The sequence below is a fragment of the Nothobranchius furzeri genome, chromosome 1, assembly GCF_043380555.1.
Source record: "Nothobranchius furzeri strain GRZ-AD chromosome 1, NfurGRZ-RIMD1, whole genome shotgun sequence".
Lineage (NCBI taxonomy): Eukaryota > Metazoa > Chordata > Actinopteri > Cyprinodontiformes > Nothobranchiidae > Nothobranchius > Nothobranchius furzeri.
In genome coordinates, this window is record NC_091741.1 from 56023803 (window position 1) to 56050121 (window position 26319).

At 45.7% G+C, this 26319-nt stretch overlaps 1 protein-coding gene across 1 annotated transcript in view; it reads right to left on the reverse strand.

The window, feature by feature from the left end:
- LOC107382370 (proton myo-inositol cotransporter) overlaps positions 1-26319 on the reverse strand; it is a 140283-nt gene that overhangs the window by 107227 nt on the left and 6737 nt on the right. Inside the window, exons 2-3 of the mRNA XM_054739590.2 lie at positions 5515-5674; positions 1867-2075 (exon numbers count right to left, since the gene is read on the reverse strand). Coding sequence (XP_054595565.1) covers positions 1867-2075; positions 5515-5674 — 369 coding nt within the window. The remainder of the gene's footprint in view (positions 1-1866; positions 2076-5514; positions 5675-26319) is intronic.

The following is a 26319-nucleotide window of genomic DNA, read 5'->3' on the forward strand; positions in this document are numbered from 1 at the left end:
ACCCATGAAAGGAAGGTCCGCTCACCTGTTCGTCACATCATTATTTCCTCCCCATGATCTTTTATCATCCCATCATCCTCCAGTCATCCAACTGGAACCAGTTAGTGTTCCTGATCATTCTCAGAATATGCCACGCCTGCTCTGGTGTTAAAAGTTAGTACATTTAAGTCCTAGATCATATTTGTGCCTGTTCTACTGTCATTTTGAAGGATTATTATTTATGTGCTTTTACTACATTATGAGTAGAAATGCTAATAAAAACTCCCAATTATACAAACAAGTGAAACTGGAAAAATTAGAATCTGGAAAAATTAGAATCTGGTGCAAAGTCAAATTTCTTTCAGTAGTTCAACTAGACAGAGAGACTATTTAAAGGCTCAGGAATCCTTTGCAGGCGTTTTCTATTTGTAATTATACATTTTAGTTGATTTGGGTCTTGTTTCATATCACACAGTGACATTTGATTAATTAAAATGCATTTTTTTATTAAAAGCTTTAGTTTTACAGTAATAACTATGTCTAATGTTTAATTCTCTGTCTCATAATTTTAATTAAGTTTTGCTTTGAGAGCACATTTTCCTGAACGATTAAAATGTGATTAATTTAGATTAATTAATTACAAAGCCTCTAATTAATTAGATTAAAAATTTTAATCAAGTCCCAGCCCTAATTTTTATATATACTGTTATTTTGTCTTGTAATTGTTAATTACATACTCCTTTATTCCATATCATAGCAGTGTTATTCATATATTAAAACTGTCAACTGCACACTCATTTGGCAGAATAAAAGTTTGACAATTATTCATTTGTTCTTTGTCATATTTCAGTAACATTTATAATTAAGCAAGTTGTAATTAAACAAATGACTGCAACATTTCCCCCTGTTAAGTGCAGTAGACTGAAATGAATAGCTTTATTTGGAAATATAACATATCTAATTTTTAATGGACATATAAAATCTTTCTTCAACATAGACCCCACTAATGAACTGATTAAGTGTTATTTTTTTTATAAAAAGAAGAGAGAAAATGCACAAAGGTAGGAAAGGAAAAGAAAGTAATAAAATAATAGGTTTGGTTAAATGTTCTTCAGATAATGAATTAATTGACAAAGTTTTTGCAGGGTGTGACAAAAAATGTTCAAGGTCAAGCTCCTGGGGCTAAGCCCCCCCCCCCCCCCCCCCCCATCTCTCAATCCTGGTGACGTCCATGGTGCACCATTTGCAGTGTTTGGCCGATCATCGATATTGAAATAAACCCAAGATTGGGGCAGATAGATCGGTGCACCCCTATTTATGTATATTTATATACATAAACACACACACACACAAACACACACACACACACACACACACACACACACACACACACACACACACACACACACACACACACATATACAACGAGACAGCAAGAGCAGACAACTGCTTTTAAACCATTGAGGTTGTCTGTGAGAGACATTCATGTAGAGGAAATACAAATTTGTTACAAGACAACTGCTTCCAGACTGAGACAGAAGCATGGTTGCGTCTGTATTTCATCACTACCTTTGAATGTGTTTAAAAATTCAGCAGACCCAGTTCTACCTCTGAAAATTAATAGTTTCTTCTTTGTTTGATATAAAACAACAGCTACTCAAAGGTAAGATTTCTAGCTCGACTGTGTCTTTTTTATTTTTATGTCCTAAATGCTTTCTTTATGCAACAAGAGGGCACAAGAGTAACAAATAAAATATTAAAAACAAGATATTAGGCTGTGCACCTGCAAATCTTCAGAAAAATTTCTATTTTTACCACAATCACTATTTCCCTTTACAAATTTTCAGAGCCACGCTTTTCGAACAGATAGTGTCACGCCCCCCTCACCTCCTCCGCTGTCCTTCTCCTCTTCCTCTATGCTGTTTTTGATGCTGTCGTACTCCTCATCGATGTTCTGGTGACCTCGTATCTGACTGAGAACACGTCGGGCCTTTTGCGTGAGCCCACGTTGAATCAACCAGCGAGGGCTCTCTGGCAGGAAGAGGAATCCCATGAATTGGATCACAGCAGGAACCACAGATAGACCCAACATGTACCTAGAGGTGAGGATGACACATGGAGAGGGACAGGAAATGGTTGTTGAACTAAGCTCCGTTTGTATGCTCACATGATGAAACATTAAAACGAAAACTGAAGGAAATGTCAAGTCTTAAAGAAGACATGTTGAACGTTTTATGGTTAGTACAAAACATGTTTAGGAAGTAATTTTCTCTATATCTCTCTCACATGAAGCTATTTCAGCAGGGTTTTCTTTGTAGGACAGCAGTAGCTCAGGAGATATGGTGGGTTGTCCAGTAATCAGAAGGTTGCAGGTTCAATCCTGGCTTCTGCCAGAGAATGCTGCTGTTGTGTCTTTGGGAAATACACTTAACTCGCCTTGCTTGCTAGTGGTGGTTGGAGGGACCAACGTTCCACCTTCTTGCATCCATCAGTGTGCCCCAGGGCAGCTGTGGCTACACAGTAGCTCATTATCACCAGCATGTGGATATGTGTGAACAGGTGAATGACTGATTGTATTGTGAAGCACCTTGAGGGGTTGTAGAACCCTAAGAAGGCGCTATACAAATACAGGCAATTACCATTTGTCAACATTTTCAGTATCTTCCAGAATGAACCATTTCATGGCTCTGTCACTTAAAGAAACCCCCACCTAGGTAAGGAGATGACAATGTGGACAAGGAGGTACCTAAACATCTTCTCCACCACACATTCAAGAGCAAATTTGTGATAAGGAAGTTACTCAATGAACAAACCATGAAAAATGTGTATCCTTCTCCAGGAAGCTTGCTCGACCTTAATCCAGTAACGAATTTGGTGTAAATTCTCAAGAGGACGGTGTTAAACTAAAATCCACAACTTGATGATGATAAACTCCAAGCATTGATTTTACTGGAATTGGCTTCCATCAGTAAGGATGAATAAAGGTTGGTTTAAGCTTGACGTGCCCATGAGGTCCACACGGCTCCACGCAGCCAAATTACGTCATTTTAGCAACCACCCCCCTCCACGTGGCCTCCGCGCAGCCCAAAGTTTCTGCACAGCGCACCTAGGAAATTTTCTAACCACGCAAACGGTCCTGCGCAGAAAAACATGGCCGACTGGCAAGCACTCATAGTGGCGGAGGTTCGTAAGTACAGACATCTTTATGATTTGGTCCATAAAGATCACCGTGATCAAAATATCGTCAATAATTGCTGTCACAGCCGAAAAAGACAAGGACACAGTGAAAGAATGTTGTAAACAACAGTGATTTCTACCTCTATTATGGTGTAGTGTTGTATGCATGCCGTAGAGCCCCGTGCTGCCCCCTACAGTCTTGGAGAATATTGGCTCACAGTGGAGACAAGCAGCAGAGAGTAGGAAGGAACCACAAATGCTGCACGTTTCATTTACGTGTGGGATGTACTTGAGTCAAGCATAAACCAAGCCTAACAGTCAGGGTGGGTTAAAGTGGTCCACAAATATTGACCTCTTTTAATCAGCGTAATTATTAATAAAATCTTTCAAACTTATACTTCCCACCATGCTTCGGTTCACTCTAGAAAACGTGGACAAAACTATGTAAAAAACTAAACCAACAGATTTAATTCATAACACATAACTAAGCATATGTATCATTAAGGAAGAACAGAACAACCCGAGTGAAACCCATCTTAGCACAAGCAGATATTAACAGCTGTAAAAAATATTTTGTCTCCGTTTGTTTTGTGCCATTTGAAATCCAACAGCTAAAAAAAGCATTAAATTCCTAGCTTTGAAGCCACAGGCTTGTATTTGTTGTCGTCTTCCTCCGCTTATCCGGGTCCGAGTCGCGGGGGCAGCATCCCAACTAGGGAGCTCCAGACCGTCCTCTCCCCAGCCACCTCCACCAGCTTTTCCGGCAGGACCCCAAGGCGTTCCCAGACCAGATTGGAGATGTAACCTTCTCCAACGTGTCCTGGGTCGACCCGGGGGCCTCCTGCCGGCAGGACATGCCCGAAACACCTCCCCAGGGAGGTGTCCAGGAGGCATCCTAACCAGATGCCCAAACCACCTCAACTGGCTCCTTTCGATCCGGAGGAGCAGCGGTCCTACTCCGAGTCCCTCCCGGATGTCCGAGCTCCTCACCCTATCTCTAAGGCTGAGCCCGGCCACCCTATGGAGGAAACTCATTTCGGCCACTTGTATCCGCGATCTCGTTCTTTCGGTCATTACCCAAAGCTCATGACCATAGGTGAGGATTGGGATGTAGACCGACCGGTAAATCGAGAGCCTGGCTTTCTGGCTCAGCTCCCTCTTCACCACGACAGATCGGCTCAGCGTCCGCATCACTGCAGACGCCGAACCAATCCGCCTGTCGATCTCCCGATCCCTCCTACCCTCACTCGTGAACAAGACCCCGAGATAATTAAACTCCTCCACTTGAGGTAGGACCTCTCTCCTGACCCGGAGTTGGCAAGCCACCCTTTTCCGGTCGAGAACCATTGTCTCAGATTTGGAGGTGCTGATCCTCATCCCAGCCGCTTCACACTTGGCCGTGAACCTTCCCAGCAAGAGCCGAAGGTCAGAGCTGGATGAAGCTAGGAGGACCACATCATCCGCAAAAAGCAGAGACGAGATTCTCCTGCCACCAAACTTGACACAATCCACACCACGACTGCGCCTAGAAATTCTGTCCATAAAGGTAATGAACAGAACCAGTGACAAAGGGCAGCCCTGGCGGAGTCCAACCCTCACCGGGAACAGGTCCAACTTATTACTGGCTATGCGGACCAAACTCATGCTCCTCTGGTAAAGGGACTGAATGGCCCTTAACAGAAAGCCTCCCACCCCAAACTCCTGGAGCGTCCCCCACAGGGTGCCCCTGGTGACACGGTCATAAGCCTTCTCCAAATCCACAAAACACATGTGGATTGGTTGGGCAAACTCCCATGCCCCCTCCATCACCCTTGCAAGGGTATAGAGCTTGTATTTGAAAAAAAAAATGGACGAGATAATGTTGCACATTTAAATAGAAAAGATCATTGTGATGATACAATTTCCTATTCTGTACACGTATTGTGCCAATAAGGAAACATTACAAACCAAAACAAAGAGGGTTCTAAAGTCATTATCCGGTGTGAAGCACAGCTTTCTATGGCTTTCTGAAAAGCCTTTGCTTTGGTCATCAAAACCACTGCTGAGGCTACATCTCCCTGCCCAATGTTCAAACCCTCTGGAGGTCTTAAGCTGTGTTTAGCATGACAACAGGAGAAGGATGCAAACAGAGGCAGAAGACTGGAGACAATAAAATGACAGAAGGGTGTAAGCGTGGTATCTTTTTAAATGTAAAACAGCTGCTCTCAGTGAACAATAACAGCTGATCTGAGCCTGTATTGACATTTTGAATAAGCCAGAATCTTTTGGCATTTCATTTTTAAAGAAACCAAGAGAAAACACTAGTAACATATCTGACTACATCATGAGTATTCCTGCGACTTATTTTGTCCATCTGACCTCCATCCATTGCGATGCATGTAGCTAAAGGCGCCATCAATGAGGCTGGCGGTGAACTGTCCCCCGGTGATGAAGAGCGTGTTGACGGTCACTAGCTGACCTCGAAGGTGGGGCGGAGATGCTTCAGCGGTGTACACGGGAACAGTCATGGAGGCAATTCCTTGGGAAAAGGAAAGAGAGAGAAAGTTAGTTCCTTCTTTTGGTTTACGCAAACTTTCTTATGCTAAAGCCTCAGGCTGTGTAATATGGACTAAAATCACAAACAATAAAACGTTGTTTTCTGTAAGACAACTAACTTCTCAGTGTCCTAGAGGTGCGAGTGTCCTGTATTCAGCTTTATTTAAAAAGACAAACTGAAATAGCACATGGTGGTGAGAATATCAGACCCTTTGCTCAGTATTTAGTAGAAGCACCCTTTAGAGCTAATACAGCTGTGAGTCTTCTTGGTAAATATGCAACAGGTTTCTTACAGGTGATGGTCCTGAGCACTCTGGAATAGGTTCTTGTCTAGGATATCCTTGTACTTGGCCAGATTCATCGTTCCCTCGATTGCAACCAAACCAAACAATGACAATTTGCTGCATATCGGTCCTCCTGGATTGAGAACCCCTGATTCTCTGTGTTGGCTGGATCCTTGGGTCCAATTCTTCTGACCATTACAGAGGGGGCTGCATGGTGGTGCAGTAGGTAGCATAAATACCTTGCTATGAGAAGGCTACAAGTTGAATCCTGCCAGTGTCTTCTAAAAAATTTCTATCAAGAACAGACTAGGAGCATTTAAAAGGTGTACGTATGAAACTAAAATGTATGAGTTGTTCAGAAATATGGCTGCAAAATATCCTCATGCTAAAAAAGTTGTGTTTGGTCTTGTTAACATTTAAAAAAAAACATTATTTCAATATTACTCTAAAAAACCCTGCAACAATACAAATATAAACATCTTACATTGTATATATGCATGCATGTTTTTCTGTAGTTTTTTAAAAACATTGTACTGTTTATTTCTGGATGGAGTTTTAAAAATATTTTTTACTTATTGTCATTTTTTGTTTTTTAATTGCGTCATGCCATCCACAGAATGACTTTGTAACACTTACCTTCTTGGAGATTTCCGATTTTTAATCATAACTGATAAACATTAGAAATGAAAAAATGACATATTTTTTAAGCTAGTTCATTATTCGATATTTGTGAATAAATTTCACCTTGTCTGGCAACAACCGGGATGATACATGCACACACACACACGCACACACACACACACACAGACACACACACACACACACACACACACACACACACACACACACATGTCTGTGTGCGAAGAGGTGTCACTAGACCAATGCTTTCTACCGCTGGCTCCTGACAGGCTCTATTAATAGCAGCACTTCTACCCTCCTCTACTTCCTGCCAACACCCTGCCCTAAACTGCCGCCATGACTACGTGGCTACCCGTTGCTATGGAGACCACTTGCAGGGAAACCACTGTCTCCAAGCGTGCACCACACTGTGGCAGCACTGGAAATCCTAATTGACAACCAGGCGAAAAGGAAGAAGAACCATCAATGTTTCAAAGGTTCTAGAAAACATTCACTTAAAGAACATCAATACATTGATTCATGATCATAAAAACTCCAGACTCTAAAAGCAAAAACTGCTTTGCAGACTTTCTGGTTCTCTGACTTTGTAAACAAGCTGTAATTGTTTCAGATCCATGTATTTATCTTTGTTATGTCTAAAAAAGGATTATTGTCTGACGGCGGAAATCTGAGATGTAGATCACAGCTGAAATCTAATCAAACGTTCTTTGGCACAAAGCCTGTCTGCTCAGGCAAACCTGCAGAACATTCATTCACAAGGTTCTGAAAGATGCTGCTGAAAGAACTACAGAAGAAAATCTAACCTCCACCACAGTGTAAAGATTTCAAACTCCGTGGATGCTCCTTAACTTCAACCTTTATTTCTGGTCTGTAAATCTTCTGCCACAAAACGGTGAGCGGTGGGCAACAATGTTTCTGCCTGTGCCTGTTATTTCCTTTTCAAAACAACTCACATACTACTGAATGGATGAAGGTCTCAATGTATGATTGGATGTACATCTGCAACTTGAAACTGGAAGAGTTCTGTGAGAAAAACTTCCTTCATGATGTTCACACCTTAGTGTTCCAGTTCCTGTAAGACTGATTGATCAGCTGTGCTTAATGCAGCTCGGTAAATGCACCAAATGGTGTGTGGACCTTAGCAAACACAAAAATGACTATAGGTCAGTCACTTCTGCAAACACAGAGGTAATATTTCACGTTATGGTCACTGAGGGTCCCACCCAACTAATACTCTGTTTTTTAATGGATCACATAATTTAATTTGAGAATGAGTTTAAAAGAGCAATATGTAGGAATTTTAAAGTGAAATAATCCCAAAACAGTCTAATGTATCAATAATGTTGGACAGAAGGTTACAATGAAACAATTCCTTATCAGCCGGATGGGGGGTTGTCAGTTTTTCTCCTTTCAATAAAACTTAAGCGGGACATAGAACTGTTTACAACCAGTCAGTTTGTGAGGTCGCTGAGTTTGCGCCAAGCTAACACTGCAGAGTCTGCATGATTAAACACCAGCAGGAAAAAAGTGTCAGAGTTGTCTAAAGACACAAAGCAAGTAAACAGGAGTGACCCAGAAGTTATTGTGCCCCTAAGAAACCAGGGCGTCTTTCTGTTTTACTCTGTCGGGTGAAGCAGTCTTGAGGCTAACGTTGAGCTAACAAAGCTAATTGTGAATAACCCCTTCTTTCCACCGGAGCCGTCAGCAGCACGTTACTGCAGCAGCACGTCTTGCTCGCGTAAGCTGCTGCTTGGCCCTTCCCACGAGACGCGAAGAAGCAGGGAGCAGCTGTCACCGACAGAGCACGAAGTCACACGAGTGACTTTGTCAGTGAACACAACAACAACCAGGAGAAAACTACAACATGGCTCCAAAAGGTTTGTGTTTTATGTTCTGTCCGTTTTATAATCGCCAATACGGACCTGAAAAACAAAGGAGACCGTTAGCTAGGTGATAACTTCTCACGGGGCCGCACAGTTAGTAACCTTTTTTGAAGTAAAGCAACCGGAAGGCAGTACGTTTCTTTATTCTGAAAATCTCTGGAGCTTCGCTCTGTTTCTGCGTCCGATTTCCTGTCTTTCCTTCCCCAAAAATGTCGAACTTGACCCGTTTCAGAGGCACCGCGCATAGAAAACAGAAACCGGCGCGTAAGGGCCGCGACATGCTGCTCCTGGGACGCGGCCGTCTCGCGCTGCTGATGGCTCCGGTGGAAAAGGTTCTGTTGACCACAGCAGTTCCTATCAGCAGCTATGATGTGCTGCTGACGGCTCCGGTGGAAAAGGTTCTGTTGACCACAGCGGTTCCTATCAGCAGCTATGATGTGCTGCTGACGGCTCCGGTGGAATGAAGGGGTTAGATGCAAATACTTGGCTCTATAAATATCTCAAACTACTTTTTCAGTTACCAAAAATGCAAGACAGCAAATAACCACTTCCTCCTAATGCCGGGGGCATTGTAAGTGTTGTAGGTGCTTCATACAGTAAAACACCCAAGAGTGCTAACACCAGATATGACAATGTATTTATCTACTTATCAACTTTTAAGATTTGTCTTTGCTTAGAATCTAGAATTTTTTTGGGCTGATCATTAACTGGCAATAGCCATGAAATTCCAAAATATGGAATTAAGAAAGTTACTTTTTGCTTAGAAAAACAGACAGCAACCTGATTTGGCCACAGGATGTCATTCTTTCTTCAGTCTTGCATAATGCACCTTTAATGTTATTGAGATATGACCAAACAGCGTAAAGCGCTTTTCTGGAAAGATTTTTCAGCAGCTTTAAGACAATAAAAATGTACAAATATGAAAAGCTATATGGGCTTATTTACTTTTAAAAATGTTTTGTAACAGTGAGATCATATTAGGGTTGATTTAAAACATAAATTAAATTGTGACAACTAGCAACAAGTCGGGCAGCATTAGATCAGGTGGTAGTGCAAGTTGCCTCATGATCAGGGGGTCATGGGTTATATTCCGGCTCCCGCCAGGGGTATTCTGCTGTTGTGTCCTTGGGCAAGACACCACCCAACTTACCAGTGTTGGGAGTGATCAGAGGAGCCGATGACGCAAAATGGCAGCCTTGCCTCTGTCAGACCGCCCTGTGGCGGCTGTGGCTAGATAGTAGCTTACCATCACCAGCAGTGAGTGAATGTGAGAGTGCGTGAATAATGGAAGGCACTTTGGGTGTCTTGAAAAGCAATATATAAATCCAAACCATTATTAACTACGAAGAGGAGTCATTCATTGTAAGCATTGGAGAGAAAACCCCACCTGGCAGTCACACCATACCTTTGCTTCAACACAAATAAAACTAGATGAGTCATTAGTGTTCAAAATAACTATTATTGTCTTCTTCTCTTCATTTGAGAAATGAAACTGTTTTCGTAAAAATTTGTAATAAATTATTTGCACAGACAGGAAAAATATCCAGTAAAAAACCCCAAAACAATATGCATGACTTCATCGAAAGTACATTTGCATAAAATAAATTTGAACGACAAAGGAGTTAATCAATTTCCCTCTGGGATTAATAAAGTATTTTGAATTTGAATTGAATTTGAGTGCTCACCGATCTCATAGTGCTTTATAACACATTTCCTGTCAGCCAGCGTTCACATATGAACTATACTATCAAAGGAATGTGTTTCGTTTACAATATCCTCAGAGCAAAACTCTGTTATTTAACATTATGATTGCTTTGAGGACTTTTATTGCTTCTGTCAGATGGAGCCATGAATGAAACCGTCTTCTATTGTAAACTTTCTCCCAGTGGGATTTGTAGTTTAGTGTGTGGAACCTGAGATCTTAAACATACAATGATGTTTCTTGAAACAAAAGAACACCAGCAGGTATTTTTTAAGTTTCTGGTTAAACCATAGACTGTACATACGTCCAGAGTGGGGGACACTTAGCCTTAAATACACTAAAGGGGTGGGTGATACAACAAGAGAATATAAGAAGGATATGAACAAGCTTTAGAGCTGCCAATGCAGAAACATACGACGACAGTGGCACAGTGAATAATGTTTGTTGTTTGCCTCAAGAGCAACCTGCTGGCTTGATTATTACCTGTAAGTCACTTAAGACAAAAGCGTCGGCTAAATACATAAACATAAACACAGGAGTTAAGTACCCATCTCATAACTGGGGGTTTGTGGGGTTGAGTCCCACTCAATCTGTGTCAGTTGCGTCCTTGGGCAAGACACTTCATTATCCCTGCATGCAGGTGGTGTTCAGAGAGGCCGGTGGTTTCACCTCTGTATGTGCACTTCAGGGCAGCTGTGGCTATGATGTAGCTCATCACCATCAGCATGCGAAAGTGTGTGTGTGTGTGTGTGTGTGTGTGTGTGTGTGTGTGTGTGTGTGTGTGTGTGTGTGTGTGTGTGTGGCTTGATGTGCTATGAAGTGCCTTGGGGGTTGTAGATGGCGCTATACAAATACAGGCTGTTCGCCATTTAGCAACTATAGGCAAAACATCATAATATATGCTACTACATAACTAAGAAAGACAGAACAAAACATGTTTAAGAACTGTTTCCACCCTTGACTGCTTTAGATGTGACACACTCTAAGCCTGATCGTGATGTGATGATGATAGAAGACAAGTAAAGCTGAATTCATGTTAACCTATAAGGATTACCTCTTGCTTTGCTCTGTTAACTTCATTTCCTGTGAGCTGGGTTAATATGTTGGGTTGCTGCAGGGTAAATTCTAGTGGAAAAAGGGTAAACTGACAAAATAGTGATTTCACTGGGAACAAATGACGAACTAATTTGCAAAAGTAGGAAAATGTGAATTTTGATAAAAATCACTTTGATATATGTTGCTTGAAGTAAATAAATCCAAAAATTACATTCTCCTCCTGGGAGGATCGTTGCTGGGAGGTCCCACAGGGCTTGATTCTTGGCCCACTTCTTTTTGCCATTTATTTGCTACCCCTACGCTCAATCATCCACAAACACTGCCTTGTGTTTTACCTATATGCAGATGATTGCCAGATAAATACCATGTTTCATCAGGGGAATGGTTTTTATTTATATGGGACATTTTAAAACAGCATGGGAGCCGACCAAAGTGCCTCCCGACATAAAAACAGAAACACGCAATTGCCAATATAACAGACAGAATACAGCAAACAGATACAAACCGATAAAAGTAAATAAAACCAGCAAAAAAGAAAAGATAAAAAATCACTATCTAAAAGCCTTGTTATAGAGGTGAGTCTTCAGGCATGACTTGAAAACACCAATGGATGGTGTGTGGTACTATCCTAAAACGATATGTCCCATCACGCTCTCTGCGCTCCTGTGATCAGGGCCAGCTAGTTGTTCCTCGTAATTGTCACACGCGTGCCAGTGAGTGGAGTCAACGCCTCTTCTGAAGTTGCCTTACCCACTCCAGAAGTCGACGGGCCCTCTAGCCCAACGAAGCCGCGTCCAGTCGGGGAGTCTCCTCTGGCGTTCCTGCTTTCGGCCACCGCCGGCCCTGCCCTCGCCAGGCGTGGGCACCCAAGAGCCCGTCGCCTCCTCCTCTGCCGCAGACGCCGGCCTCCGAGAGCCCGTCGCCTCCTCCTCTGCCGCATACGCCGGCCTCCGAGAGCCCGTCGCCTCATCCTCTGCCGCAAACGTCGGCCTCCGATAGCCCGTAGTCTCCTCCTCTGTCCCAGGCGCAGGCCCCCGGACTCTGCTAGTCCCTGCCTCCTCTCCATCGGTCCCTCGGTCCCTCGGTTCCTCTGGGCCCTCCCTCCGTGTCCCCCTCCTCCCGCCCTGCTCCTTGTTCCTGTGGGCGCCTGGGATCCGCCCTTTGGGGGGGGGGGTACTGTCACACCCTGTCTTGTCTCCCCATTCTGTTTAGTCATGTGTCGACTTCAGAGGAGGTGTCGACTTCAGAGGAGGTGTCTACTTCAGAGAAGGTGTCGACTTCAGAGGAGGCGTTGACCACAGGACAGGACAGGGCATCGACCACATGGACTTCTGGTCCGGAGGCGTCGGCCTCTGGTCCTGGGGCGTCGGCACCTGGTCCGGGGGCGTCGGCTTCTGGTCCTGGGGCGTCGACTTCTGGACCGCCGACTTCTGGACTGCCGACTTCTGGACTGCCGACTTCTGGACTGCCGACTTCTGGACTGCCGACTTCTGGACTGCTGACTTCTGGACCGCCAACTTCTGGACAGCAGACTTTTGGACCGGAACCGTCAGCTTCTGGGCCTGGGCCCCATCCGTCTGCTTCTGAGCCCCATCCGTCAGCTTCTGGGCCCGATCCGTCAGCTTCTGGGCCCGATCCGTCAGCTTCTGGGCCCGATCCATCAGCTTCTGGGCCCGATCCGTCAGCTTCTGGGCCAGTGCCGTCTCTTTCTGGGCCGGTGCCGTCTGCTTCTGGGCCGGTGCCGTCTGCTTTCGGGCCAGTACCGCCTGCGTCCGGGCCCGTACCGTCAGCTTCTGGGCCGGAGGCAGAGCCGCTGCGGGAGGAGCTGCCTGGACAGGCTGGACCGGATGCGGTGCGACCTCCTGGACCACCGCTGGAATTTGATGTAAGAGAACTGGTGGTGCTGGAAACTGTGAGAGCAGGGAGGAAAGACCGTCCAGCTGACGCTCCTTAAGCCTGAGGGTCCAATGGAGCTGGGCCAGCTCAGCCCGGAGACTGGCGAGCTCCGCTGGGTGGACCCCGGGCTCGCTCCTCTGGCCCTGAGATGAGGGAGCCGCCGGCTGGACCGAGACCCTCTCCTGGTGGCCCGAGGAGGACAGAGCGTCCAGGCGGGACTCCTGGAAGCTGACGAGCTGGCGGACCCAGCCAAGCTCTGCCTGGAGACTGACGAGCTCTGTCAGTTGGGCTGCGGCCAACGCCCCTCCGCCTGCAGATGACGGAGGCGCCGACCGGGCCGGAGACAGAACTGCTGGTCTGACAGGGGGCAGGTCCAAGCTCCTGCGCCGGGCAGCGGCGAGCTCACAGCTCCTTCCCGGGACACAGGGCTGCGGTGGAGCTCTGCGTTCTTCCCCACGCCGTGGACCAACCCCGGGGGAGCACACAGCCAGGCGGGTGCCCATGTAACTGGAGTGATCCGAGTGCGCCTCTCGATGCGATCCTCCATCAGGCGCTGGAAGGGTGGAGAGGACGGCTGAGGGCGCAGGTCGGCGCCGCTGTCCGTGGCGAGGCGGAGCTGGAGCTGGAGAAGCCGGCTGGTGGCTCGGGGTGAGCCATCGGAGCAGGTACTCCCATGGAAGAATCTCCCCGCTGGATCCATTAACGGGCCGGTTCATTCTTTCACACGTGTGCCGGTGAGTGGAGCGGAGGTAGGATCCAAACGCAGGGAGGAAAAAGGCAAACAGGTAGGTACTTTTACCATAAGTTTAATAATGACAGACGCTAGACAACTGAAACAATGAACCGGCACAGGACACAGAACAGACAGGATTTAAATACAGGAGGGTCGGGAGCTTGGGTGATTGGGAGACGAGAGGCAGGTGAGAGCAATCAACGGAGACGCATGACTAAACAGAACGGGGAGACAAGACAGGGTGTGACAGTAATAGGTGTCGGACTCGTGGAGACTGGGCTTTTTCATTTCTAGCACCGTCACTCTGGAACTGTCACACCCTGTCCTGTCTCCCTGTTTGGTTCAGCCTTGTTTCTCGTTAATTACTCCCACCTGCCTCTCGTTTTCCCAATCACCTTAGCTCCCGGTCCTCCTTTATTCAAACCCCTTCTGTTCTGTGTCTTGTTTCGGTTCATTTTTTCATTGTCCAGCGTGCTCCATAATCAAAAGGCTTTATGAAACGTCCCTACCGGTCTGCCTGTCTTCCTCCCATGCCTGGATGTTCGCCTCAGCTCTGCTCCACTCAGCAGCACATCTGACAGAATGAACCGACCCAGTAACGGATCCAGCGGGGAGATTCTCCCCTGGGGGTGCCTACTCCAGTTCCTCTCCTCCGACCACCGGCCGGCTTCTCCTTCTCCCTCTCCAGCTCCAGCTCTGCCTCGCCGCAGACGACGGCACCGACCTTCAGCCTCTGCGATCCTCACCGCCCTTTCGGAACTGGATGGGAGTTTGGACCGGGAGACACTCCTGGATCGCTCCGACTATGAAGCCACGAGGCTGGCTGTCTGTTCCCCCGGAGTCGGTCCACGGCGTGGGGAAAGACGCCGGACTCCACCACAATCCGGTGTTCCGGGACGGAAATGTGAGCTCGCAGTTGCCCCTGCCCGACGCAGCAGCTTGGACACGTCTCCAGCCAGACCAGCAGTCCCGTCTCCTGCCGAATCGGCACCTCCATCGTCTGCAGGTGGAGGAGCAGCACCTGTAGCCCAGCTGATAGAGCTCCAGCCGGAGCTTGGCCGGATCCGCCAGCTCGTCAGCCTCCAGGAGTCTCACCTGGATGCTCTAACCTCCCCGAACCGCCAGGAGAAGGTCCCGGGCCAGTCTGCAGCTCCCTCATCTCAGAGCCAGAGGAGCAAGCCTGAGGTCCACCCAGCGGAGCTCGCCGGTCTCCAGCCTGAGCTGGTCCAGCTCCATCGGACCCTCAGCCTTAAGGAGCTTCAGCTGGACGGCCTGTCCTCCCTGCTCACGGGGTTCCCAGCACCACCAGTTCTGCTGTGTCCGGTTCCAGCGGTGGTCCCGGAGGTCGCACCGCACCCGGTCCAGCCTGTCCTGGCGCCCCCTCCCGCAGCGGCTCCGCCTCCACTCCAGACGTCAATGGATCCGGCCCAGAAGCAGAAGGTTCGGGCCCAGAAGCTGACGGAACTGGCCCAGAAGCTGACAGAACCAGCCCAGAAGCTGACGGTACTGGCCCAGAAGCAGATGGAACCGGCCCAGAAGCTGACGGAACCAGCCCAGAAGCTGACGGTACCGGCCCAGAAGTAGACGTATCGGGCCCAGAAGCAGACTGATCGGGCCCAGAAGCAGAAGGATCGGGCCCAGAAGCTGGCGGTACCAGCCCAGAAGCAGACGGTTCCGGTTCTGGTCCAAAAGTCGGCGGTCCAGAAGTCGGCGGTCCAGAAGTCGGCAGTCCAGAAGTCGACGCCCCTGGACCAGAAGCCGACGCCCCTGGACCGGAAGTCGACGGACCAGAGGTCGACGGTCCAGAAGTCGACGCCTCCGGACCATAAGTCGATGGTGGTCAACACCCTGTCCTGTCCTGTGGTCAACGCTTCCTCGTGTTCTGAAGTCAACGCTTCCTCGTGTTCTGAAGTCGATGCCTCCTCGTGTTCTGAGGTCGACGCCTCCTCTGAGGTTGACGCCTCCTCTGAAGTCGACGCCTCCTCTGAAGTCGACGTCTCCCCTGAGGTCGACTTCCCCTCTGAGGTCGACGCCCCCTCTGAAGTCGACATCCCCTCTGAAGTCGACGTCCCCTCTGAAGTCGACGTCTCCTCTGAAGTCGACTTCTCGTCTGAAGTCAACATCTCGTCTGAAGTCAACATCTCGTCTGAAGTCAACATCTCGTCTGAAGCCTTGTCTGAAGTTTCCTCGTCTGAAGTCGTCACCGCTGAAGTTGTCGCCTCTGAGGTTGTCGTCTCTGAAGTTGTCGTCTCGTCTGAAGTTGTCGTCTCGTCTGAAGTTGTCGTCTTGTCTGAAGTTGCCTCGTTTGAAGTCGCCTCGTCTGAAGTCGTTTCGTCTGAGGTCGCCTCGTCTGAAGTTGTCTCGTCTGAGGTCATCTCGTCTGAAGTAGTCTCGTCAGAAGTAAACGCCTCGTCTGAGGTCAACTCCTCTTATGAAGTCACCTTACCCACTCCAGAGGTCGACGGGCCCTCTAGCAAAACGATGCCGCGTCCAGTCGGGGAGTCTCCTCCAGCGTTCCTGCTTACGGCCGCCACCAGGCCTGCCCTTGTCAGGCGCGGGCCCCCAAGAGCCCGTCGCCTCCTCCTCTGCTGCAGACGCCGGCCTCCAGCAGCCCGTTGCCTCCTCCTCTGCCTCAGACGCCGGCCTCCAAGAGCCCGTCGCCTCCTCCTCTGCCGCAGACGCCGGCCCCCAAGAGCCCGTCGTCTCCTCCTCTGTCCCAGGCGCAGGCCCCCGGACTCTGCTGGTCCCTGCCTCCTCTCCGTCGGTCCCTCGGTTCCTCTGGGCCCTCCCTCCGGGTCCCCCTCCTCCCGCCCTGCTCCTTGTTCCTGTGGGCGTCTGGGAACCGCCCTTTGGGGGGGGGGGGGGGGGGGGGGGGTGTTGTACTGTCACACCCTGTCCTGTCTCCCTGTTTGGTTCAGCCTTGTGTCTCGTTAATTACTCCCACCTGCCTCTCGTTTTCCCAATCACCTTAGCTCCCGGTCCTCCTGTATGTAAGCCCCGTTTGTTCTGTGTCTTGTGTCGGTTCATTGTTTCATTGTCCAGCGTGCTCCATAATTAAAAGACTTCATGAAACATTCCTACCGGTCTGCCTGTCTTCCTCCCGTGTCTGGATCCTCGCCTCAGCTCCGCTCCACTCAGCAGCGCATCTGACAGGAACCAGCTGTCACAGTCAATTAGGCAGTCTACTTCTTTGCCGGTCTTTGAGCTGCCTGAAAGCCCATTTATCTCGTTTAGCATTTCCTGAACATGCTTGAAGTTGGCTTACTTTTATGTAGTTTTGATTTTTGCTTTCAATTCTGTTGTTTCAAGTTCAATGTTTTAATCTCTTTTATCATGATTGTATTTTGTTCTTCAGCACCTTGGCCTCCCGTAATGGGTGAGGAAAGCACTAAATAAATAAAGCCATGATTGATTGATTGATAAATCGTATGAATCATAAATAAATCATTAACCACATAAATCTGACACCATGGTCTTGAGTCGGAAAAGGGTAGAATGCCTTCTCTGGGTCGGGAATGAGGTCCTGCTCCAAGTGGAGGAGTTTAAGTAACTCAGGTCAAGAGTGAGGGATAGACGGAGCGCGAGATCAACAGGAGGGTTGGTGCTGCATCTGCAGTAGGTGTGGGCGGTGTCCTAATTTTAATACCGTCTAGCGTACCAATGTGTACGGTATCACTGGGACTAATTTAAAAAATATAACATAAGCCTTAAATGGAATTAGCAAACTGTTGGTTTGGACCTTCACCATTCAGAAACTGAACAACAAACACAAACACTATAACAATAAAAACATATAATATTAACAACTTTAAAAAAAGCAGCTTATAAAAAGATTTTTTGCTTGAAAAACCAGCATGTTTCCCTTTTCTGGCTTCAACCTAGGACACTGTGGGCTAACTACTGAAAACCCACTTTGATGAGCTTATGACACCAACACACGCATACTTTGGTGCCAGTGGTGACATCTGGGGAAGGCTGGCAGCATACTTCCACCAGAAAAGCATGTTGCTGTCTCTTTAAATAACAGGAAGATGCTATTTCAGCTACAGCTCGCTCCTCTGCTGTGCCGATGGGGCATGCGTCTTTCGCTGTCATTATTTGTTTGCACAAACTACCTCGTGTTTACCGGCTCTCCTTTTAAGTTTCCTTCGAATCGGAAATACTCCCAAACTGCAGTTGTTTTGTTTTATTTCTGCCATTTTTCTGTCAGCGTGCCGTCTCAACGCCGTCACATGTTGACCTATAAATTTTATGGGATGTCTCTAAAGTTGTACAAAACAATTGAAACTATTTAACTAAAACTGATTATTCAACCACAGATCTGTTTTTTACATCAAATAACCTTTATTTATTGTCATTTTTTTTGTCTCCCACGTGCACTGTTTTTATGATGCTAATGGAACTAATAGTGTTGCTAATTTTCACACCAGCTGTACATGGAAACTCCATAATACTACCCAATCCTAACCTGCAGAGATGCAGGTGTTGTACCGATCTGTCGTGGTGAAGAGTGAGCTGAACTGGAAGGCAAAGCTCTCGTCAATCTGCGTTCCTACCCTCACCTATGGTCACTAGCTTTGGGTAGTGACCGAAAGAACAAGATCGTGGATACAAGCGGCTAAAATGAGTTTTCTAAACAGGGTGGCTGGGCTCTCTCTTATAGGCTGATAAGCTCGGTTATCCGGGAGGGGCTTGGAATAGACCCACCGCTCCTCCACATCTTGAGGAACCTGTTGAGGTGGCTCAGGCATCTAGATAGGATGCCTCCCTGGTGAGGTTTTCCAGGCATGACCAGCAGGGAGAAAACCTAAAGGAAGACTCAGGACATGCTGGAGGAACTATGTCTCACCGCTGATCAGGGAATGCCTTAGGATTTCCCCAAATGAGATGGCCCAAGTGACTGGTGAGAGGGAAGTCTGGGCCTCACTGATTAGGCTGCTGCCCCTGCGATCCGACCCCGGATAAGCAGCCGAAAATGGATAGATGAAAAATTTGCACATCTTCAAATATTCATGGTATGACATTTCCATCACAAAAACCTGAAGCTAATGCAGAAAACATAAAGATACAAGAAGACAGTCTGTAAGAACTGAACTCCTCCAGAAGCAGCACATTAACAGCACATTTTCTGCTAATTCTGCAGAAGAGAAGATTCAAATATTCTTTTAGTTGCCTGCGAAATGATACAAACTGGAGTCCCTTCTTCAGTTTGTTTGTTCTCTACATCTCATGTTTAGCTACGCTATTTTAGCCCTGAGTCATTGGCATGTTGTAATCTAAACCCTGCCTGCTGTTACAAAAGGCCCATGGCTGCTGGTGGGATCCAACAGCTGACGTTAATACATTTATTCTGAGTAATTGATCAGCTCTGCTCCCTATCATGCTGCAGGTGGTGACAGGACAAATATGTTAGAGCTCAATAAAGCTAACATCACCGGACACTAAAAAGATTAAGCATTACTAAACTTCATGTTCCTTTATTGGTTATGTGAAATAAAGTGTTTCTGGCTCTGAGTCTCCAGGGTCTGGCATGATCCTCACTGCTTTCTAACTGGATGGACTTACACCTGACTTTTGTCTAATGCATATTAGAGGGGAAAAATAACAATGTCACTGATCTGCCTGTTGCATGCGTAAAGTGGTTTTGAACATGCGTGAAACACTCATCAGAGTCCTGGATAACAGTAACAGCACATCCATCACAGAGTGCAAAGATGTGGCTTAGTCTTAAAGCACATATGTGAAGCAGGACTGGCTACAGTGGCTTTGTGATGAGTTTCAAGGCCCATTTCTTGTTCTGGCTCTTGGAGAGTACAGATGCTTTTTTCTCCTCTCCCTCCCCGCTCTTCCCAAGGCTCTTTTTGTCCTGTCTGCTTGTGCACTGCACTTCTCTGCATTTCTTCTGGAAATGGGAAATTATTAAACATGGATCTGGTCAGTCGGTCTTTCAACACGATTGACAAAATATTTTCAACGAATCGGGAGAAGGGGCTCCCGGATGTCCCTCTGGAACAGAGCCAGCTGGACATATTATGGACTCCTGGAAACAGTGGAACTTGATATGCCTGTCTCAACTGTCTGTAGAGAATTCTGAAGATGTGTGGATGTTCGTTGTGTTGGTGTCGGGATTCCTGCTGTTTGGCCCGAGCAATTACCTGGCATGCCGGAAAATTAACGAGCTTTCAAGGAATATTGGCTTAATCCCAAACTCAGAGATGGATTGCACCGTGCTGTAAACTCACAGACTCAGATAATTCTCGAGATGGGTCGTAAGCTTGGAACTTTGGCTGAGATTCAGGTTCTGGCACAGAAGGTTGATTCAATCAAGGAGCGAGTTGATGGATCAGCACGGATTGGAATAGTTTGATAATGCCATTATTGGGTCTGGAGGGGTTGAAGACCAACAGAACTCAAAGGTAGAGAGGAACTTATCTCTGCCTGTACCCAAAACAATTCTTGCTATCTGAATCTGGTGCCCTTGAAGCCTGTAAGGCTGAAGTGTAAACTCCCCTCAGGAGAAATGTGGAATGCGGCTGTCGCCATGGAAACTCTTTCTCCCTATCCCAGCCTGGGCGGGACTGTGACCGGTGAAGGCGGTGGAACCGTTTCTAGGAGTCAATGTGCTCTCTAACCCAATATCTCTCTCCCCTGTCCAAACAAAGGTGGTGAGCGCTGCTCTTGCAGCTGCACGCTCTGAAGTGAGGAGAGTCCCAACCCTACCTCCCCACCTAGTAGGGACTTATGTTGTGTATCGTCTGAAGTCTGTCTGCATATATGTCTGAGGTGGTTTTTTTTTTTTTTTTTTTTGCATAGCAAAGCTACCCTCTCTCTCGGGGGTAACTCTGAAGTGCCTTTTTTTCCTCCCCCTGACTCTATCCTCATATAAACCCTCTTGATCTAAGACGGTAGCGTGACTCGTGTTGTGAATGACCATAGTCACCAATTCTCGTCATGTGTCTATGTATGTATGTCTGATCTTGAAATTGTGTGTACTGAAACAATTGCCCCTTGGGGATGATTAAAGTTTTTTTTAATTGAATTGAATGGAATTGAGTTGAATTGAATTGAATTGAACTGAATTAGAGCCATACTGGTGTCTTCTTCTAACACGTAGCTGCATCCTGGCAGCATCATAGGAGCATCGTAGGACAGAAACCCAGGGGTGGGTATATTCTTGGGTTAAGTAAAGAAAAAAAAGCCTCAAGGATGGAGAAAATATCACACATTTGGTGAGTGCTATGAGCATAGTGACTGCATTCATAATGAAGTAGGTTTGCTTGATTGTTTGTATTTTCTCTGATGATTATTTTAATTCTACAGACTAAATGTTCAAGGTTTCTTGTGTAATTGCATCTTAATGGGAAAATCTGATTCGTATTAACAGCTTACAAGCAAGACTTTACCATTTTTAGAACCTCTATATCTTTTAGAACCTCTGTATGTATAGATCCAAGTGATGCCAACAGCAATGAAGCAATTATGTGTATTCAGACTGTATTCTCCACTGGGACGAAAACTTCACAAGTAGATTAACACCGTTCCCCAGCTGCTTCTGCTATACTTGAATGTAAATCCCTTAGACACAGAAAAACATCCTCTTTGCTATTAATGAGCTCTCAGTTCAGCACCAAGGACAGCTCCCAACACACACACACACACACACACACACACACACACACAGACACACAGACACACAGACACACACACAGACACACACACACACACACACACACACACACACACACACACACACACACACACACACACACACACACACACACACACACACACACACACACACACACATACATACAAAACCTAAAGCCACTGCCTGGTAGAGTAGATCCTCAAAGCCACAACACTCTGAAACAAGGTGTTGTCTTGGTCTTCAGCAGGCCGCCTCGAGCAATGGAGTATAGAGCTCAGCACTGAGCCTCTTGATCAATCAGAGATGGAGGTACTTCAAAGGACCCTCCATCCCCGTGATCCACTCCACAGACCGAGATGGGACTTCTGTCAATGAATACAATGACAGAATACACCCCCCCCCCCCCCCCCCCCAAAAAAATTTTTTTGAAAAAGGATGCAGAATTGAACAAACAATCAGCGAGTTGAAAGATCTCATCGGCCACAAATGTTGGATCTTGTGTCAGGTAAAATATGTCATATTTTTTGTTATGAATAAAAACAAGTGTGTTTTTATTCATAATGAAAAATATGACACATTTTACAAGGCAAAATATCTAACAAGTGTGCTTTTATTGTTAACATTTATTATTAGGTGACCTTTCTTATCAAAATTCCTTTCTGAATGCAAACACTAATGTTTTTGCAATCATCCAAGACCCAATGTTTTAAAGCAGGGGTACCCAATCCTGGTGCAGGAGGGTTGCTATATCCAGCACATTTTAGTGGTTTCTCTGCTCCAGCACTCTTGGTTCAGTGGTTAGATCACCTGAATCAGCAGCTCGTCAGGCTCTGCAGTAGCCAGCTAATCACCTGCTGATTGAAATCAGGTGTGTGGAAGCAGAGTTAAAACTAAAACTGGCCCTCCAGGACCAGGATTGGGCACCCCTGTTTTAAAGTGAGACTAGGCAGTACTGGTTTCCTTTTAGCACCCCCTAGTGTCTGCTTTTAGAACCAAAACCAAATCCCATCTCCTCACTGTGCATTCATCTTTTTAACGCCTTAATCTAACAGCTGAAATGTCTCCCCAGCCTTCCTTAGTGTCTACAGGAATGATTAATCACTAAATTAAACAAATCTGACATGTTCGTGATCTAAAATGTGCAGGAAATGTGCTGGGAGCAGACTGCAGCACCAGGTATGTCAGCTCCATTTTTTTTCTAAGTCCAACAGACCGAACCAGCAACTCTGAAGTTGCAAATGCGATATACTGGCCATGAGGCGATATGGGCTGGTTGGCCTTTCATTCACCCTGTAAAGGGTCATTTTAGCACAAACTGGCTCAAGAAAATAATTTAAAAATATGAAAAAGTTGCAAAGTATCCCTTTAATTTCATTTTGCTTCCTCGTTCTATCTTACCCCTCACAGACAACACACTAAATTACCTCAACCCGCAACACTGAGGAAGCACTCCACCCTTTTATCCAGTCAATAACTACTAAGAGCAACAGATCAAGTTTATTTTCTACCTTGAAGCACTACTAATATCTAGACAAATAAAATCTTCATTAAGTGTCCACTTAGCTTCTGCCTATAAAATGAGACTTCCAACTTCATTATATAAAACAACCAATTAACAGGAAGCCTCTAGGAAATGAAGTTTTATTCCAGTGTAATTAACAGCACTATCTTTATTCAGATGTTTTTATCTGAGGACAAAAATAATGCTGCATTTGCATGTGCCGGATAATTTAACGGGACAACATGACAATGTGTTCACTGTGAGAAGAAATGTGTGTGTGTGTGTGTGTGTGTGTGTGTGTGTGTGTGTGTGTGTGTGTGTGTGTGTGTGTGTGTGTGTGTGTGTGTGTGTGTGTGTGTGTGTGTGTGTGTGTGTGTGTGTGTGTGTGTGTGTGTGTAATAATGGCTTTAGAGGCTGAAAAATAACAACTCATGGAGCTGTTGCAGTTTACCAAACTGTGAGAACACAATGCAGAAGCTGGTGGGATCTGCAGATTGACAGATGGAACAGTTGAAAAGGGTAATTACATTTATAGCTGCATGTCTGCACAGCTGTAGTTCCAACTTAGCCCAAACAGCAGCAAAGTGAGAAAAAAAACTCATCACAATAATTAGCATTTGTTTCTATTTGCATATTTTTTTAGGAGGGCCTAATCTCCATGTTGTTCTTTTTTATCAATTTCCTCATTAATTAATGCCAACTTGCTTTGAAAGGCAGCAGATTTGTATCTAAAATACATGTTCCTGTGACATTAAATATGCTTCTTTACATTGTACATTATATTTCTACACATTATTGTTGTACGGCCACTAAAATAATTTCATAGCTGTAAAATCCTGTAATATTTTATACATGTAAGGCTTAATATTAAAGCTGGATTTGAATAGCAGTGGGAATGTGCCAAAGAAGTCATTTGTAAAGACAAAAACTCAAGCTTTTTTATTTTAGTTTCACACAATTTTAAATGAATTCAGTAAATCAAAATTGCCAAGAAGTCACTCGAACCCTTATCAGTGGTAAATGTCTGGTTCAGTTCTGTCTGCTTAGGTAAATACACGACAGTCCCTTTGCTCCAGCAAAGGTCAGCCCAACAATAACCAGCCTAGAGCAGCATTGACTTCTGCTTAGCAAACGAGGGAGTCAGGGCACGGAAATGTGTGGCCTTTCTTAGTTTGACAAACAGCTCCAATAACCTTTTTATTGACTTTGGTTCAAAAATGCTAAGCTATCTGGTTTTCCTGGAAATGGGCGTTTGAGTTCATGTGACAGGCATTACTGGATAATTAAAGGAAATGAAAGACTGTGCCTTATTAGCATGTTAGAGAGCTAATAGTGGTGCCAGAACTTGTCTCATTAGCTCTAAAGTGTTGGTAAGGCTGGGGAAAGATTACAGTTTGGGGCAATGTTGTGGCAGGAAGCAAAGGAAGACTTGGACTAAAACAGCCTCCAATGAAACAAGCACAAATACAAGAATAATGAAGATTTACAACAAGATTAGACCGTTTTTCTTAGGATAGCGTACATGCATGGCTTTACAGCAGAGCGTTGAGTTTATATACAGTTTAAATGGTGCAAATGAGGGTGTTTCTGTCATTTTTGCTCTTTATGATCTCTAACTTGCTGCATGTTTGGTGAAACGAGCAGAAAAGCAGAATAAAATCTGCAAGCTTCTTTTTCACACAATTTTATTCACCAGAAAGTGATGACGAAGGCAAAGGGAACTGTTGGAAGGGCCAGCTTTAGCATGTTTGAGTTGCTAAAATTGACACAATTTTGTTTGTTGTTATTCAGTGTTTTCAGGGTTCGAAGTACAGGGGAGCAGGGGGAGCTCGGCTCCCCCAAAAGGGTGGTGGGTATCCACAGAAGCTCTCAATTGACACACAGGAGTGGGCCTGAAAAATGATCTAGTCAATTATTACCCCCACTGGACCTCAGTAATACGTTCCGAGCTTAAAACAATCTGTGTGGTTTTCACCTGAGGAGAATGCTGGAACCAACCAGCGAGGATAAATTTATCAAATATTGTCTACCCAGCTGCCCCAAACCTCGCTAACACTGCCTCGTCTATTTAAGACTCTTCTCTGCTCTCTGAGGACAGCCAGCAGCCAAACCACCTGTTGCATGCTCCATATTGATTGTTAAAAATAAAACCTTTTAATTCATCCCTTGGTTTCTGTGCATGTCATGGGTCTCATCAAGCGACCGACTGTTCCAATGGTTCTTGGTTTAGTGTTTTCTGCTTCCTTTAAAAATACCTCAGGAGCATTTTTAATTATGATTTGTTGATATTGCTGCACTTTTGTTTGTTTCATTCCAGGTGAGAGTCTGGTTTCTGATCATGCGGTCAAACAAACAGTGGAAGGTCAACCAACCTTTAGTATGCTGATGAAGGTTCTCATCATCCAGGTCATGGTCCAAAGGGGTTCAAATGAAGGCAACTCGACGACTTAGGTTTATTGAAGATGCTTTTCTTTGTCACTTCTGACTGGAATGTGGGAGGGTCAAGCTTATAAGCTGTAGCTGTCTATCGTTGCTTAATGAGCTGAAACTACCTATGCATACCCCTCTGCTCTACCTCCTGATTAGTCATCTAGGTCGTTAGCCTCTATTGTGAAAGAGAGACTGAAACTGTGGACTTAGGTTTCAGTCAAGATCACACCCCATTCAAACCCCTTTGGGTCCACTATTAGTGAAATTGGAGCATTTTTTATTGTATTGTTTTCTCACTAATATGTGAGAGTCTAATACCAAATTATTTTATGTTGATCTTGAGCCACTTTATTATTTTGTAGAATTCAAATTTGTTCTGCTGTGAAAAACGGAGTTGTGTTCTTGCTTTCAAAAAAGTAAATAGATTTTTACAATGCTCAACATTAGGTTTTAACATAGAAGATTGTGTTTTATTTTCCTGTTTTGTTTTCCTATCTGGCATGCTGCTTTAAAGGGACTTTTCGGACTTTTGAATTTTTATGCTCGTGATTGCCCCCTCAGGCCAAAAGCGTAACGGCAGCTTCAATAGTAGGCTCGTGCACGAGGTGTGCATGCTGTACGTGCACACTCCTTAACGAAAATGACAGCTGAGACAGTCGTGTGTGTGTGTGTGTGTGTGTGTGTGTGTGTGTGTGTGTGTGTGTGTGTGTGTGTGTGTGTGTGTGTGTGTGTGTGTGTGTGTGTGGCCCGGAGGACAGAGGACAGGAGAACACACAGCTAATTAATTAAATAATTTGGATCTGTACCTTTCTCTTCAGCACAGCTGACAAAGGTTTATGATGGGTCAGTCCCCCTG